This window comes from Channa argus, chromosome 12, assembly GCF_033026475.1.
Source record: "Channa argus isolate prfri chromosome 12, Channa argus male v1.0, whole genome shotgun sequence".
NCBI classification, from domain to species: domain Eukaryota; kingdom Metazoa; phylum Chordata; class Actinopteri; order Anabantiformes; family Channidae; genus Channa; species Channa argus.
Window position 1 is genome coordinate 15,691,965 of NC_090208.1, and position 15,873 is coordinate 15,707,837.

The 15,873-nt window shown below is 36.8% G+C and overlaps 3 protein-coding genes and 1 long non-coding RNA gene across 7 annotated transcripts; 3 read left to right on the top strand and 1 right to left on the bottom strand.

The window, feature by feature from the left end:
- The first annotated feature begins 48 nt into the window (after positions 1–48).
- Positions 49–2,674, top strand: LOC137136875 (uncharacterized). 2 transcript variants are annotated; one of them, XM_067522638.1, is made up of 6 exons: positions 49–193; positions 393–476; positions 850–957; positions 1,101–1,201; positions 1,597–1,746; positions 1,886–2,674. In XM_067522638.1, the coding sequence occupies exons 1-6, from the start codon at positions 175–177 to the stop codon at positions 2,336–2,338; spliced, it is 915 nt and encodes a 304-aa protein (XP_067378739.1). In that variant the 5' UTR covers positions 49–174; the 3' UTR covers positions 2,339–2,674. The 2 variants fall into 2 exon arrangements, with proteins under 2 accessions (XP_067378739.1, XP_067378741.1); XM_067522640.1 differs by having other exon boundaries at positions 402–476.
- A 1,065-nt stretch (positions 2,675–3,739) lies between these two features.
- Positions 3,740–8,479, top strand: LOC137136880 (uncharacterized). 3 transcript variants are annotated; one of them, XM_067522646.1, is made up of 6 exons: positions 3,744–3,945; positions 4,223–4,330; positions 5,079–5,174; positions 5,402–5,502; positions 7,432–7,581; positions 7,676–8,479. In XM_067522646.1, exons 1-6 carry the CDS (start codon positions 3,843–3,845, stop codon positions 8,102–8,104), a joined length of 987 nt encoding a protein of 328 aa, XP_067378747.1. In that variant the 5' UTR covers positions 3,744–3,842; the 3' UTR covers positions 8,105–8,479. The 3 variants fall into 3 exon arrangements, with proteins under 3 accessions (XP_067378750.1, XP_067378749.1, XP_067378747.1); XM_067522649.1 differs by lacking the exons at positions 7,432–7,581; positions 7,676–8,479 and adding an exon at positions 6,732–7,419 and having other exon boundaries at positions 3,740–3,945; XM_067522648.1 differs by lacking the exon at positions 5,079–5,174 and having other exon boundaries at positions 3,741–3,945.
- Positions 8,480–10,288: 1,809 nt separating this feature from the next.
- On the bottom strand, positions 10,289–11,771 carry LOC137136881 (uncharacterized). The gene is made up of 2 exons (XR_010915645.1): positions 11,255–11,771; positions 10,289–10,871 (listed from the first exon to the last, which is right to left on the bottom strand). It is a non-coding gene; the product is annotated as an uncharacterized lncRNA (long non-coding RNA).
- Positions 11,772–12,064: 293 nt separating this feature from the next.
- LOC137136882 (uncharacterized) lies at positions 12,065–15,735 on the top strand. Its single transcript, XM_067522650.1, has 4 exons — positions 12,065–12,401; positions 12,565–12,653; positions 12,990–13,145; positions 13,278–15,735. Exons 1-4 carry the CDS (start codon positions 12,311–12,313, stop codon positions 13,758–13,760), a joined length of 819 nt encoding a protein of 272 aa, XP_067378751.1. The 5' UTR covers positions 12,065–12,310; the 3' UTR covers positions 13,761–15,735.
- The last annotated feature ends 138 nt before the right edge of the window (positions 15,736–15,873 follow it).

The window sequence follows — 15,873 nt, forward strand, 5'->3', positions numbered from 1 at the left end:
CGCTAATAGTGTAATGGTGAATAACGGTAATAATGCCCGTGGTGGGAACAGAAGTTGACGCCCCTCTGAGGGCGGAGACACTGTAGGGACAGAACCAGAAAGAGCAGCTTCAGCTGTCACAATAATCGTCAGGAGAGTAAAGCTGAGAGGAGACTTAAGGACAAAGCGAAGAAAATGTGGAACAGTCCAACAGGTGAGAAGAATGAGAATGAAAGGTGGTTAAAGTTACCGTACAATGGGCGAACACACTTTACAATCTTGAGGGTTAACGTAAAAGTCCTGACGACGTTCGCATTGTTTTAAGCGTAGCAAATAAATTATGATCGACCCAAGAAGAACTATTACATGTGGAGTTTTGGGAGTTTGTCTTTGATGACTTTCACTACCTGCAGGATTTTCAGACAGTCGGCGAGAGTTGTACAGAGTCCTGCATCGGCATATTCACCGGAGAAGACTTGATGAGGCTAAGAGAGCTGGTATGATGCCTTAATATAGTTATGCTTTATGTTTTAAAATATACCCACTTTAAATGTGTTACCTCCTGAGAAACGGCTGCACTTCAGCGGGCCAGAAGGCTTTTAGTGCATACATTCAATACATCAGGGAGGGGGCACCATTGCAGGTTTACAGCCTGCAAACATTGATAACAGGAAACCTTAGATAGTTCAGAGGATCAAGATGATATTAACCTTGACAGAACACATGGAGCATTATCTTAAAAGGTGAAAAGTGAACTCAGTGGTTCCTTAAAACAGATTTTAAGAAAACAAAACATTAGATGATGTTAGACCAAACAGACCATGAATGTGTTTGTCCAAACTCACCTGCTGCTCTTGCTTTTGTCATTAGAAACTCACACACCCATAAGGGACTTCAGTTTGACATCGGTTCAAGAGAAGTGTTACAACCCCTTTGACCCCACACTGAACTTTGTGGATGCAGAGGATGATTTAGATTGTAAGTAGAAGGATGTGTTCTTACAGTCACAGACTGTAAGATGTGAATTGTCAAACTATTTGAACGTCAAATTCCATTTGTCAACAGGACAATAGAGAAAACACACTGTATCAGTCTTCTTTCACAGTTTCATGTTTTTTTAGTTTTGTGTGAAGGTTTCCAGTCTCGCAGAGCTCTGATGTCCTGTGGTCATGCTGTTACCCCAATGTCTCTCACCAACTGGTGTCGCAGGCTGTTGGATGAGGTACAATACGTTTTTCTTATTAAGTGGTTCATTTCACAATAAAAGATTTAATGTCACTTTAACAAAGCCCATTTGTTGCCAAATTGCATAACACTGACAGTTTTCAACCAAATATTATGCAAAGGTTTAAAAACTAAGTATCTATAAATACAACAGTTAGAAAAAAATGTATGTAAAATGATTAATTAGGCTAAAAGTACACAAGCATTAAATCAAAAACCATCTCCTGTTCTGGCCATTCAGAGTTTTATACTTGTTTTGTGTTGATATGTGTTGAGATGTGTTGCACCTTTAACTTGTTTTCCATGTACTGTAGCGTGTTGCATAGTGTTCAGTGGTTTGTATCAAACCTTTGACTCAATAGGAATAATTCATTTTTCAATATTTTCGTAAAGGGTGAAAGCAGGTTTGTGTGTGGCCAAAGTGGCTGTAACGTTGAGTGGCCTTACGCTGAGGTTTGTAAAATGGCTCTTCTGACCCATCAAGAAAAGGAGTATTTTGAAAAAACCATGTCCTCCAATGCCACCAGGGGTTTCACCAAATCCGTAAGTGTCTCATTGATTTGTAATTATTATTATCTGTGTTTGAAAACTAAACCTTTTACTCAGAATTTTCTCTGCATATTTCAATAAAACTAACTCAAAAATCCTGTGCTTTGCCTTTTCTTTCTCCAACTCACATCAGTGTCCTGGATGCAAATCTTCTGTGGTGAGACTGAATGAATCTGATCTGAATGTTTGTTGCACAGTGTGCACAGCTAACAGAGGACGGGTCTATGAATTCTGCTGGCAGTGTTTGAGGGAGTGGAAGGGTCCAGCTCCACGTTCAGACCACTGTGGAAACTTCGGCTGCTGCAATGAGTCACTCAAAACTTTGAAAACCTGTCCAGATGCCATCTTTGGGTCTGTAGAATGGGTCACAGGATGTCCCTCGATCCGTGCCTGTCCCACCTGTGGCATACTGCTGAATCATGACAATACCGAGTGTAAACATGTTGTCTGTCCCCGTTGTAAGATGGAGTTCTGTTTCGTGTGTCTGAAACTCAGTGAAAATTGTTTGAAAACAAGTGATGAATACATACGATGTTTTGGTGGTGTTGCACCTAGACAAACATCTTTACCTGTGTGGCAGAGATAAGCGTTTAATCAAAATACATAAAAGTACTTATATTTATTTTCTCAAGTTGGATCTGAAATCTTAATTCTACACAGAAGTAACTACAGTATCTGGCAAATATAACTGTTGTTGTGATGTGTTAGAAGCAGCTATTAGTGTGCTTTCTAATTAGTCAACCTCTATTATGCCAAATAGTTGATTGGCAACTCTATTCTACACATTGTCGCCCAATGTTTAGTTGTTGTATCTCACTATGCTACTTTGCTGCTCCTTTTTCCTAAATGTATGTTTCCCTTTTCTACTGCCCACAGCCTGTAATGTTCTCTTAATAAAACTGCTGTTTTTCTAATTACAGAACCACGCTGGTAAAACTAATTGCTGAAATTGTTAGAGGCTAAGGCTTAATGTCAGTTGTAATAAATGACTGTACTTCTAAAGATTCAATGTGTTCAATCGACACACAAAGAGAAAAACGAGTCATTCCTTTTTTTTCTTTACTTTACACCTTGGTACAGCCAAAAGCATATGACCGAAGTGCAGTAGAAGGTGATTTAGGAGAAGTTGAAGCTCACAATTGTAGAATTTTTATTAAATTTGAACTTGCTTTCTTGGATCAGATTTACAATAAGGTGCTGACGTGGCAAAGTAACCACACAGAGAACCAAGCAAGTTGGCAGGTCCAAAGGCAACAATCTTAGTTTTGATTTTGCTTAGGAAAATTGATGTACATGCTTTGATGTTAGGCCAGTAAAATATTGATAGAAATCTTAATATGGTTGGTTATTGATGAAAGATCATTATAAACTCGGTTTATCGCCTAGATCATGGACACATGCATAATTATGCATGGGTAGACATTTAATTCAGAAAGGGAAATAACCTGAAGTTCCTTAAGTTGGAATATGATCAGCCCAGTTTACAAGCTTCTTACCATCTTGTTGTTCTTGTTAAAAGCTTCTTTGAAACAGTTTAACAATACAAAACAACAATGCAATAACAAAAATAGTATGATAAGGGGTCGTTGATATGAGTAAGAAAATATATACACTGAATATAAAAGTAAATAAAGTGAAAAATGAATTTGTACATCCTGATCCAAGAGACTTATAATTGTCAAGGAGAAAATTTAAGTTTCAAAGAAAGAGAAAGTAATTACTCTCCTGTGCAGTCTGTCCTCCTGCGAAGACACTGTTTAGTTTCTCTATTGTAGAACTCTAAAGTCTTCATGGCCTTGGACGGTGCATACACCATTTGCTCTATTGCGCTATTCTATTACATCAAGTAATAGTAATAATATAAAGTTTATAGGAAAATATTAAATTTTATTTTTAAATCTGATTTTCAAAATGCACCACCCTATTTTGAGCTTGTATCCCAGGCTTGTCCAGATCTGCCTCTGTAAGAACGAAAGTGGAAGTCTTTCTGTGAGGGCGGATACTGTTTATGCACAAAAAGTTAATCTTCACTTCTCATAACCATTGAGAAAGCGAAGCTGAAAGGAGCCTCACAAACCCAACCAAATAAAATGTTGGGCAGATTAAATCGCTGGTTTTCAGATGATCAGATGATCCCTGTGAGCAACAGTGTGACGGCGCAAGGGACAGCTGTGGGGTTGCCCAGGATCCCAGGTAATAAAAAAGTACACATCTGATCAACCTTTCTATGATCAGCCCACGAAGAAGCGTGATCTGTTAAGTTTTTCAGTTGTTTTTTTTCGGAGGCGTTAAGGTATTTCTCACATCGATAGTTTTCATCGCTCACTCTAGTCTCCGAACCCTTGTGCATTTTTCTACTTGAAATATAAGAGCAAAAACTATTTTAACAGCATTTTAAGTCATATGGATAAACTATGTTCGTTGCACATGTTTGAGTTTCTCTCTCTCGCTCTGAATCGCGTCTGTGCAGGACAGAACATGGATGATGTGCGTTTGGCTTTAGACAACAGGACACTGATTGAAAGGAGATTCTTTTTTCAGCTGCTTCGAGGCAGACATGATGAAAGACGTAACTTGGGTAAGAGACATATGGGTTGGAGGATGGGTAACGAGGAGGTTGTATTACTCTGATGCACAAACTTTCCACCTGTGCATGTAAAGTAACAATCGACAGGCTTTTGAAGGTAAAATATGACAAGTCATGAAAAGACGCAAATGTTTCCATAACATAAATAATAAAAATTAAAAAAATAACAGCAGTTATTGCAGAATGGAGTTTATGCCAAGCCTTACATGAAAAAAAATACTTTAGGAGAGTGTAGGGGATAAGGACAGCCTGATATTAATCGGACTGGAGCAGTTAGAAAATCCAGAATTAACAAAATTATTTCATAAGGAACTTGAGCTGAGTGAAGGATTAGACAACACGTAATTGAAGCTCAGCAAATGCAAACTGCAGCAAGAATTAGTGGATTGAGAAGAGATTCTGAGGTTAACATAAACAGAAAAAACTGAGATATTGATGATAATGATCATGGTTTAGAAGGTCAAAACAATACATTAGAGAACGATAGACTAATGTGTTGGAATATTTTCTAGATGAATTCTAAATTGGCAAGAGAGATGATGAAGATGTAGGAAAGACCATGTGAAAGAAACTGTGGCGAAGGTGTAGACCATCAGGTCAACAAAAAAACAGACACAGAAGCCAAAGAAAATCAGAAAACAGAAAATCACCTGACCATATACTGAAACTAACTGGATATTGATTTGGAAGTGTTTGTCTAGTTTGGACTCACATGCTCTCACTTGTTGTTATTTCACAGCGACAGGTGGTTTCAATTTGACATCTAAGCAGGAGAAGTGTTACGACCCTAATGACCCCACTCTGAAATTTGTGGATGCAGAAGATGATTTAGATTGTGAGTAGAATAGTTGGTCCAAATTTTCAACTGATCATGTGTTACAGTGTTATAGATCACAGTAAATTCTAGTGTATTGAATTTCAAACTATTTGAAAATCACATTACATCCAACCAGGCCAATAAGAAAAATCAGGCTACTACCATTTGATCTCTAATATTATTATTAATAAATTTGTTTGTATGTGGCATGGTTGCATTGTCAGTAATTGGAATGTTTCTCTCAGTTCTGTATGAAGGCTTCCAGTCTCGCAGAGCTCTGATGTCCTGTGGTCATGTTGTCACACCCGTGTCTCTTACCAACTGGTGCCGCAGGCTGTTGGAGCAGGTATAATGATATGAATATATGAAAGGGATTACAATTACCAAAAAGTCATAAAATTACAGTTACTAATCTAAGTAATGCCGCATTACCTGAAAGTTTTTCCTGAAGGGAATGTTAATATCTGTGTGTACAGACAAGGCACAAATGAAGAATGTAGGATGAGGGAAAGTTTGCTGAAAGCATTGTCAGTAATTTGAGTTTGAATTTGTCTTAAAGATGCAAAGACAATACCTGCAAAGAGTATCAACAATTACCACACACAAATATGTTTGCTGGCTACCTTTAAAACAAATATAGAATTTTTTTCCCACACAGCTTTTTCAGTCTTTTTAAATTATTTTGACATGTCACAGTAACAAAGCCCATGAATTGTAAAATAGTAGCAACAGTAAAATAATTTTAAGGTGCAGTGGTTTAAGAACTAACATAGGTCAGCATGGCTGTAGAGTGGTTACCGCTGCCACCTCATAAACCTCATTACATAAAGTGCCTTGAAAAAGTAACTTTTCCACACTTTGTCAACTTACAACCATAAACATAAATCTATTTTATTGGGATTTTCTGTGATAGACCAACACAAAGTGGCACATAATTGGGAAGTGAAAGGAGAATGGTGAATGGTTTTCAAAAGTTTTTACAAACATAAGCATGATGCACATTTGTATTCAGAACCCTTTACTCTGATACCACTAACTAAAATCCAGTGGAACCAATTGTCGTCCAAAGTCACCTAATTAGTCCACCTGTGTTTAATTTAGTCTCAGTAGTAATAAAGCTGTTCTTTGAAGCCTTCAGAGGTTTGTTAGAGAACATTAGTGAACAAATCTGGCTTTTATGGAAGAGTGGCAAGAACAAAGCCATTGTTCAAAGGAAGCCATAAGAAGTCCATACAAGTTATGTGGGGGACACAGCAAACATGTGCAAGAAGGTGCTCTGGTCAGATGAGAACAAATTTAAACTTTTTGGCCTTAATGCAAAACGCTATGTGTGGCAGAAACCCAACACTGCACATGACCCTGAACACACCACCTCCACCATGAAACATGGACACAGGGAAGCTGGTCAGAGTAGAGTCTGCAAAAGACTTGAGACTGGGGAGCAGGACAATGACCATAAACATACAGCGAGGGCTACAATGGAACGGTTTAGATCAAAGAATATTCACATGTTAAAATGGCCCAGTCAATGTCAAGACCTAAATCCAATTGAGACTTGAGAATTGTTGTTCACAGATGCTGTCCATCCAATCTGACTCAGTTTGAGCTATTTTGCAAGAAGACTTCCATCGTAGATGAACAAAGCTGGTAGAGACACACCCCAAAAGACCTGCTGCTGCAGAAAAAGTTGATTCTCTAAAGTACTGACTCGGGGGGGCTGAATACAAATGTATGCCACAGTTTTCAGATATGTATTTTTAAATAAAGTTTGAAAACCATTTATCATTTTATTTTCACTTCACAATTATGTACCACGTTGTGTTGGTCTATCACATCAAATCCCAATAAAATACTTTAAATTTGTGGTTACAACGTGAAAATAAGAGGACATTTCCAAGGGGTATTAATACTTTTTTAAGTCACTGTGTGTTACCTCCAGGTGCTGTGTTTTACTGGCTCACAGTCCAGTTGGTAACTCTAAAGTGCCTATAGGAGTGAATAGTTTAGTGGTCTTGGCGTAGACCAGTGGTTTGTCCAGGTTGTACCCTGCCTCTCACCTGATGACATGGGTCTCGGTCCAGCCCCAGCATAAGCCTTGACAAGATAAGGGTTTTTAAGATAATATTAAGTAGGAGCATGTTACTAAATACGACAGTTACAAATCCTTCATTAAAAATAAATGTATGCAGGCATTATATCAGTCATGTTTCCTGATATGTTTTTTTCCAACCTTTTTACGCTATATGAATAATCTACTTTTGAATATTTCAATTAGGGAGAAAACCATTTTGTGTGTGGCCAAAGTGGCTGCAACGTTGAGTGGCCTTATGCTGAGGTTTGTAAAATGGCTCTTCTGACCCCTGAAGAAAAGGATTATTTTGAAAAAACCATGGCCATCAATGCCATCAGGGATTCTACCAAATTAGTAAGTGTCTCATTGGAAGTATATTATTTATTATCTTTGTGCTGTTAAAAATGTGAAATAAAACTGTCTTGCCTCTTCTCTCCCCACATCACAGTGTCCTGGATGTAAAACGCCTGTGGTGAGACAGAATCACTCTGACCTGAATGTTCGCTGCACAGTGTGCACAGCCAACAAAAGACAAATCTATGCATTCTGCTGGCAGTGTTTGAGGGAGTGGAAGGGTCCAGCTCCACGTTCAGACCACTGTGGAAATGATGGCTGCGCTAATGAGTCACTAAAAACACTGAGAGCCTGCCCAAATATCATGTTTTACACTGTGCAGGGTCCTACTCTATGTCCCTCCATCCGAGCCTGTCCCACTTGTGGCATACTGCTGCAGCATGATACCAAGTCCTGTGAAAAGGTTAAGTGTCTCCGTTGTAAAGTGGGGTTCTGTTTTCTGTGCCTGAAGCGCAAGTGTAACATTTGTGATAAGGGTGTCGCTCCAAGACAGACATCTATACCTGTGTGGCAGAAGAAATAATGGAGACAACAGCAGATCGTGTTCATTAGATTATCTTAATGGGCCTGTTCTCAAGTAAGAAAAAAAATTAAACATTTTATTTGTTCATAGAAACATTTATCTGGAAAATATAAGAATCTTCTGGTTTTATGGTGAGAAGTTTGCAGCCATATGCAGTCATCTTAACAGATGTACATTTGCAGCATTTATAAATTTACATACATATTTAAAATACATTTATCCTGTACTTGTCCTTTCATATCACATAGTTATTTGTAAATCTCTGATTAAGTAATACCAGATCACATAATCTGTTTCATTGTCTTATGTTGTCATTGTGTTACTTTACTGCTACAAACAGTCTGATAGATCCATTAAATATTAGCTTGAATGTTACTGGCTTTTGCTTAATTACTGTTTGAAAACATGACTATTTTTATATATCCAAGAGGTGTTAGATGGACTCAGTCCTGAAAATGTAGTCTGTTTTTTCAGCGCTTTGAAGCTCTTGCTCTCAGCCATGTTCTTCTTCAGCTGCAGCACAGGTATGTTCTGCTTCCACTTCTTGTTACAGACTGTCAGCCTTCCCTATTTATCTGTCAACATTTGATCTCAGTCTCATTTAAAGATTCATGGATTTACACTGAGCAGAGAACCACACTTGGTGGAGGTTAGAAGGACTGTAGATTAGCTTTATTAAAGGATGTTTCCAGTGTTTTGAATATCTTTTACTCAAAGAGACTTTTGATGTCTATATGTCTCTGGATTTTTCCATTATAGTAGTAATATTTATTTAAAAAACAAAGCTGAGTAATGAAAATAATGTAGCTAGTTTGAAAAAATATTGTTGTGTGGTAATGCATGTACATAATTTTTGGGGCATGGTTACTAAACCCTATCTCAAGAGAGTGTGGCATTCATCTAGGTGCTGAGAAAAGTTGTAACACCTTTAATATTGACTAAATTTTGAACAAAGCATTTGTTCACAATATAAAGTGATATGCGCCACAATTCTGCAGAAAAAAACAGGATTTAAAATATTAACTAACTTAGTAATTTGAGGTTGTGTAATCTTCTTTTCCTTTCAGCTTTTCCTTTCAGGGGTCACCCTGAATATGTATATAAATGTTAATTTATTTAACATACACAAACGCAAACCAAACAAAGACTAACTTTATTCTAGACATTTAGTATGTATAGAGATTTTGTTTGTTAATTTAGTTTATATTTACTAAATACATATATTGAATAGTGTTATTAAATCCAACACATTATTGGTTTATTTAGTATTGTACTTTACTTTTATCACTATAAATCTACAAAATTGTAATTTGTGTCACTATGTCGCCACAATTTCTAAATAAAGGTCACATTTTTACTGTGTATATCATCATATGAGTTATTATTACAACAACAAAATCATGACAAAGAAGAAGAATGTAGTTGTTTATAATATTGTCAAAGCAAATGCAGCTGTTATAGATTGTGTTTGAGCCTATAGTTCACATATTACACAAAAGCCTCACTTCTACATCATGAACATCATGAACACTCATTCATTCACAAAGCCTTGTTGTCTAATAATTCAGAAACAATAGCAGGAAATTACCTGAACTGCCACCATCATTATTTGTAATGTGACCAGTTTATTACCTATATCTTGTTGGTTTAAAAAAAAGCGCTTTAATATGTTTATCAATCCAAAACACTGTGAACACAACTAAATAAAGCAATAAATCATCAATTGCTCTACAAATAAGGAAATACATCTGGGTTAAATGTCAAACTAAATAAGATAAAGAAAGGACTTTGTTTATCCAGACCCATGTCGATTTTTTTTAACTGTGACTATAAAAACCTGAAGTCACACACTAAAAAGTTCCAGGGAAAGTTTTGTTATTGAGCCTTCAGCCTAGTTTCCCTAGTGTTCTGAAGAATACACATTTGATTTCTTGCAGTAACTTCACAATTGCAATGATTACAATTACGTTCATGTCGTATAACATTGGATATCAAACAGATATGTTAAATATTGCATTGACTTGTAGTCAATCGTGAAACTGGTCAATTTTGCCCGTAAAATGTAATAATGTAGACTCAGTTTTGTAAGAATCCATAGCACTTTTTATCCTACTCACAACATAATACATACAGATAATAGAGCTCATTTCCACAGTGGGAGCACAGATGTGAAAAAACTTTAAATTTTGGAGGGAAATTTTATTTTTTTATTTCCAGTAACAATGCTTATTCATTTATTATCTGTTAGTTTGCAGCCATGTCAAATGTAGCTAATTAACAATAGTTAATTCAATGGTATAATGAATAGAACAGCTGTGTTTAGAAAATAATTATTTATATATATTTATATATAACAAGAATTACTGCTGTTGAAACATACAAATGTGATTATTACAATGCATGTAAAACCTCATATGATGCAAAACAACAGAAGAAAAAAGGAGATATTTAAAAACTGAATTATGTTTGGAGCATAACAAACATAATAATGGTAACTTATATGCTACTAAATTAATATGGGCCTAAATGTTTGTATATGACGTGATGTGAAGATTGATTAATTTAACTGAGAATAATAAGCTCTTAGCAGCAACGTCAAGGACATGAAGAGAAGGTCTGTGTCCAGCTGTCTAGCCCCCATGAACCCTCAGCACGAGGTGGATCACTGTAGAGGGCAGGATCCTGAACTTGGACAGTGGGGAGGAGTTTTCCAGAGTGCTGCCTCCTAGTGTCAGCCGCACATCATCCGCACGGACACACTTAAAGCCTGAAGCAGAGAGAAAGAGAATCAGATTTGTGCTCATATCACACATTTCCCTTTAAATTTGACCCTGGCCCATGAATGGGAAGTCGGTTCTCTTCAACTGAGTTGTATTACTGACAAAGATATTAAGATAAAGATATTGTTGTTGTTGTCGTTGTGTTGTTACATTGCACTAGAAAGTTGCACAGTAAGTTTAATGCAGCGTGACAGGGGGAAAAAAGAAAAAACGGAACGTGCCTCTTCATGGGCTGAAATCTCGGTTTATTTATAGCTACATTAAAACAGGCTACAAAACGAATTTAATTTGATTTGGCTTTACTAATAAGTCAGATGTGGTCCCTGGTGGCACTGCAGATGCTCTTTTCATCTGTTTTATTTTTCCTTACCTGGAATCCTGTGTGTCTCGTCCACAGCTTTATCCCTCAGCTGCTGCACCGTCATGCCGCTTCTCAGGTGGATCCTCGTGGCCTCACCTGTGGGCAAACACACCGCCACCGACATGTTGATTTGCTTTGTTGGTGATGATCCTCTCGTGTTCAGTCTCTTAAAGCTTAGGGGAGTTGACAATATTCCTGTGGTTGGTAAACAGCAGTCCGAAACCAGGGACGGGCCTTTCATTTTCACTTGTTCAGGGTAATGATTAAATATGATTTCATAGGTGGAAAGTACCTGACATTTGGTCAACGTGACCAGGTTGTTTGGCCTCCTGTTTGTTGTATTAACAGACAATCTTCAGTCACGTTTTAAAATATATGAATTGTATTTCTTCCTGTCTGGTATACCATGAGCTTCACGGTTTTTGTGTTCCTACTGTAGATAATAGAAACACACTATTTCAAAACCATAGTACAGTCACAAAACAGTGAAACAACAATTCACTTCCTCTCCCCCCGCCGCAGATAGTCTTCAAATGTTTTTTTGAATTTTTTTTGTGCCTTTCCTGTAATTGTGGTGAAAGTGAAAGCTAATAAACAGCAGCTTTTGTTATGTTTCTTTAACCCATATGTTCTCTGAAAATATTTAACGTCACATTTGCACAAGCACAATATCTACGTATTATATGTTTTGTCTTTATTTTTATTTTTATAAATATTAAAGTGATTATGACTTTGACTTACTGTAGTTTGAAGAAAATATTTTTTAAATTATATAGCCTATGACACATATTTTAGTTCCTGCCTAAAATGGAGACACAAAAAATGACAGGAAATGACTGATTTGGAGTTTGTAGAAAGTCTCCTAAGCTCGTGTCTGCTAATTTCTGTATTTCCTATCTAAAAATATTAACGACATTGTGTGAAAGACCCGTGTGTGATTTGTAAATAATCGCGCTTTCAGATCACGTGGTATGGGCTGTGCATTAGGAAACAGAAAGTGTGAGTCCCGACTCGCCTGTTGTTCGTGGGTCTCTGCGGGGCAAATCCACACAGACACATAATAAAATGGCCTCAAATGTGAAGGCTACACAAGAGAAGTATTATGACCCTCACGACTCCTCACTTAAATTTGTGGACAGACAGGATGATCTAGATTGTAAGTAGCGAAGTGTCCTATGTCCTCAGCTGATGAATTACCGTGTAGTCTGTGTGGATTAGTCTGTGCTACAAGTCTTTGCAAATCAAACAAGTTTCATGCATTTAACCTAATTTCGTGTGTCACACTTTGTTGTTGTTGTTTTTTTAAATTTGCTGTAAAGGTTTCCAATCTCGCAGAGCTCTGATGTCTTGTGGACATGCTGTCACACCAATGTCTCTCTCCAACTGGTGTCGCAGGCTGTTGGGTCAGGTAGGTTATTGTTATTTATTAACTTTAAATCTACACATATTTTCCCAAAGAGCAATTTAACTTGTCACAGTAGCAAAAGCCAGTTAAGCTCCTATAATTTGAGTCCCAATCTTCAGCAACAAAATAATTACTGCGTGTTATAAAATAATTCTTTATTCGAATCAACAAGAAAACAATTTGTTTTAAATGTGGACGGAGGAATAGGAGTGGTCGAAATCTATAGACTGTAAATTCTAACTAGCTAACTTTATTAAAAACACACAAGCTGACTGTGTTTAAAAAATCAAAATAAATTGGAATCTAATTTTTATAACTTGACATTCTTGTTTTCATTAGGGTGAAAGCAGGTTTGTGTGTGGCCAAAGTGGCTGTAACATTGAGTGGTCTTTTGCTGAGGTTTGTAAAATGGCTCTTCTGACCCCTGAAGAAAAGGAGTATTTTGAAAAAGCCATGGCCTCAAATGCTAACAGTCGTTACTTTGATACCAAATCAGTAAGTGTCTCATTGAAGTCAATCAACTTATTATTTGCACTAAGACACTGAATTTGTTGGTCTGCTAATTAAATGCTAATAAAATAAAATAAAAACAATCCCTCTCTTCTTTCACCATCTGCCACATCATAGTGTCCCAAATGCAAATCTTGCGTGCCGAGAAAGAATCCATCTAATCTGAGAGTCCGCTGCATACTGTGTCCTGCTAACAAAGGACAGACCTATAAATTCTGCTGGCAGTGTTTAAAGAAATGGAAAAGTTCATCTCCACGTGCAGACCGCTGCGAAAACTATAACTGCACCAACGAGTCACTAAGAATGCTGAAATACTGCCCTGAGGCCATCTTTACGTCTGTGGAGGGGGTCACTGGATGTCCCTCCGTCCGTGCCTGTCCCACTTGTGGCATACTGTTGCAACATAGCAACACTGGGTGTAAAAACACTGTCTGTCCCCGCTGTACCAAGGAGTTCTGCTTTGTGTGCCTGAAGGTCACTAGGAAGTGTCTGAGAACAAGTGAAGAATACATAGCATGTTCCAGTGGTGTCGCCCCCAGACAGAGGTCTATACCTTTGTGGCAGAAGAAATTATGTAATAATGAGAAGCAGGCTATGTAATTTAGTTTCTTTTGAGTCTTTTGTATCATGTCAGTTTCTAAGTACAAACCTGTTTGTCAATTTAAATAGAGCACACACCTAAGTAAATGGATATGTGCCACTGAATGTTATTTATAATTTTGTATCAGCTCACCGTTATTAGGCTGCTCTACTCTATAATATCACTAAGAGTTTACTGTACTGTCTGTTTCTGTCTTATGCGCTAAATATGCTTCTTTAAATTTTTCCTCCTTTGTCCTCAGTAAGTGAGACACCTCAGCTCTGCTCACAACAGGTGTAGTGTTCTTATAATATATTCTTCCATTTTTAACTTATCCACATCTATTTTTCTTTTCTGTTTTTTTATATAGTTAGATATAAAATCATCTACAACTAAATAACACACTTTGCTAATATAAACAAACTAGAACTAGTCACACATCCTACTGCTGATTCAGCTTTTACACAGGGATGAACACACGCCACATGGAACTTTTTTAACTTTATACAAAACGTAACAGACTTAATACAAAATATTTTTATACAAAATTCAAAAAGTTGTTTTTCAGAATATATAAAAACACAAGAATGTATGCCTGGATAAAAACAAGCCAAGAAAATCACATTTTTGTTGTTCCTGTCATTCGTTATTGCAGAGGCCCCTCTGTGAACAAACAAGTGTAAAGTGAAATCTGATTTTTCAAATCAGGGCTGTCCTGTATTAAAAACTGTATTACTGATTCTTTTTACAGTTGTGTTACAGTAACTGATTCAGCATATGAGATTATTTTTGGTCTTTATCTTGAGGCAGATCTGACATCTGGTCCAGTGGGTTCATATACATAAACCAGAAATTGTGGCGATGATGCTTGACAGAAAGAATCACAGTAAAGTTTCTTTCTTTTCTCTAACAAGTTTATTCTTTAAACACAGAGAGTTTTGATTATTATTACATTGTAAATAAAGTCTCTTGAGAATAAATGGTAAATGGTGTAATTTCTTTCTTGAGATTTGACATAAAACATAAAGCATTTAGTGATAGTATGTCTTTCTTAAGCTTTCTGTCCTAAAACCGTGGCACTGATCATACAATAATGTCATCATTGATATTATCTTAATACTACAAAAGAGTTCAGGTTTACATTTATAACCTCCTGCAGGTACTTCTGATTTAAGAAATGGTGTTTACTCAATTGAAAACCTCTCAAAGTCCACAAACCTTTTGGAAATTTTCGGGTTTTCCTCACTGGACATTATGCACTGTTCTGGGATTTTCCAAGATGACAGTGCGTGAGCAGCATTGAACCACAAAGGTATGATAGCATTTCCTTAAGAAAAGTCACAAGTATTATTTTCCATTTGTTCAAAGAAGCCCTGAAACAACTCAGTGTTTGTTTACTGATCGGTTTAACATTCTAAGTGTTTTATAAGGAGCTGCTGCGAACAAAACAAAACAAACCCAAAAACAAAAATAAATTAAGATATAAAATAAAATATGAATTCATTAATCAAGACCCATGGTGCATTCATGTGACTTGTATGAATTTGCAGAGAGAAAGTGAAAGTGAGCGACATAAAGTTAAAAAAGTTCCATGGGGCCTTTGTTCCTCCCCGTGTAAAAGCTGAATCAGCAGTGTTAACATCAGGATGTGTGACTGGTTCTAGTTTGTTTATACAAGCACAGAGATGTTATTTAGTTGTAGATGATTTTATATCTAACTATATAAAAAAAAAACAGAAAAGAAAAATAGATGTGGATTTACTGGATATCCCAAAGTGTCATTCTACTTGCTTGAGTTTTCTGGAGGCGTTACACATTTCATCCAAAAGGCCTCTTCATTTTAGTTGCGATTTAACCTTAATACTCAGTATAATCGTGCATGTGTCCATGTTCCTATTTTATCTGTACCATTCCTCATAACGATGGATCATATTTGCTTAAGATTATACAGTCGTAGCCATTCAGATCTTAATGTCTCTTCCTTGAAAGGGTGTCCACAGTGTCTGTAAATATCAGTGTCCAGGTCAACTGCATATTTCCTCAGTGCAGACAGAGACAGGTTTGCTAAATGGAGGAGCTGATCTGAACATGTTCAGCTGTTTCAGTAAGAAATTATTCATACTAACTTTAATC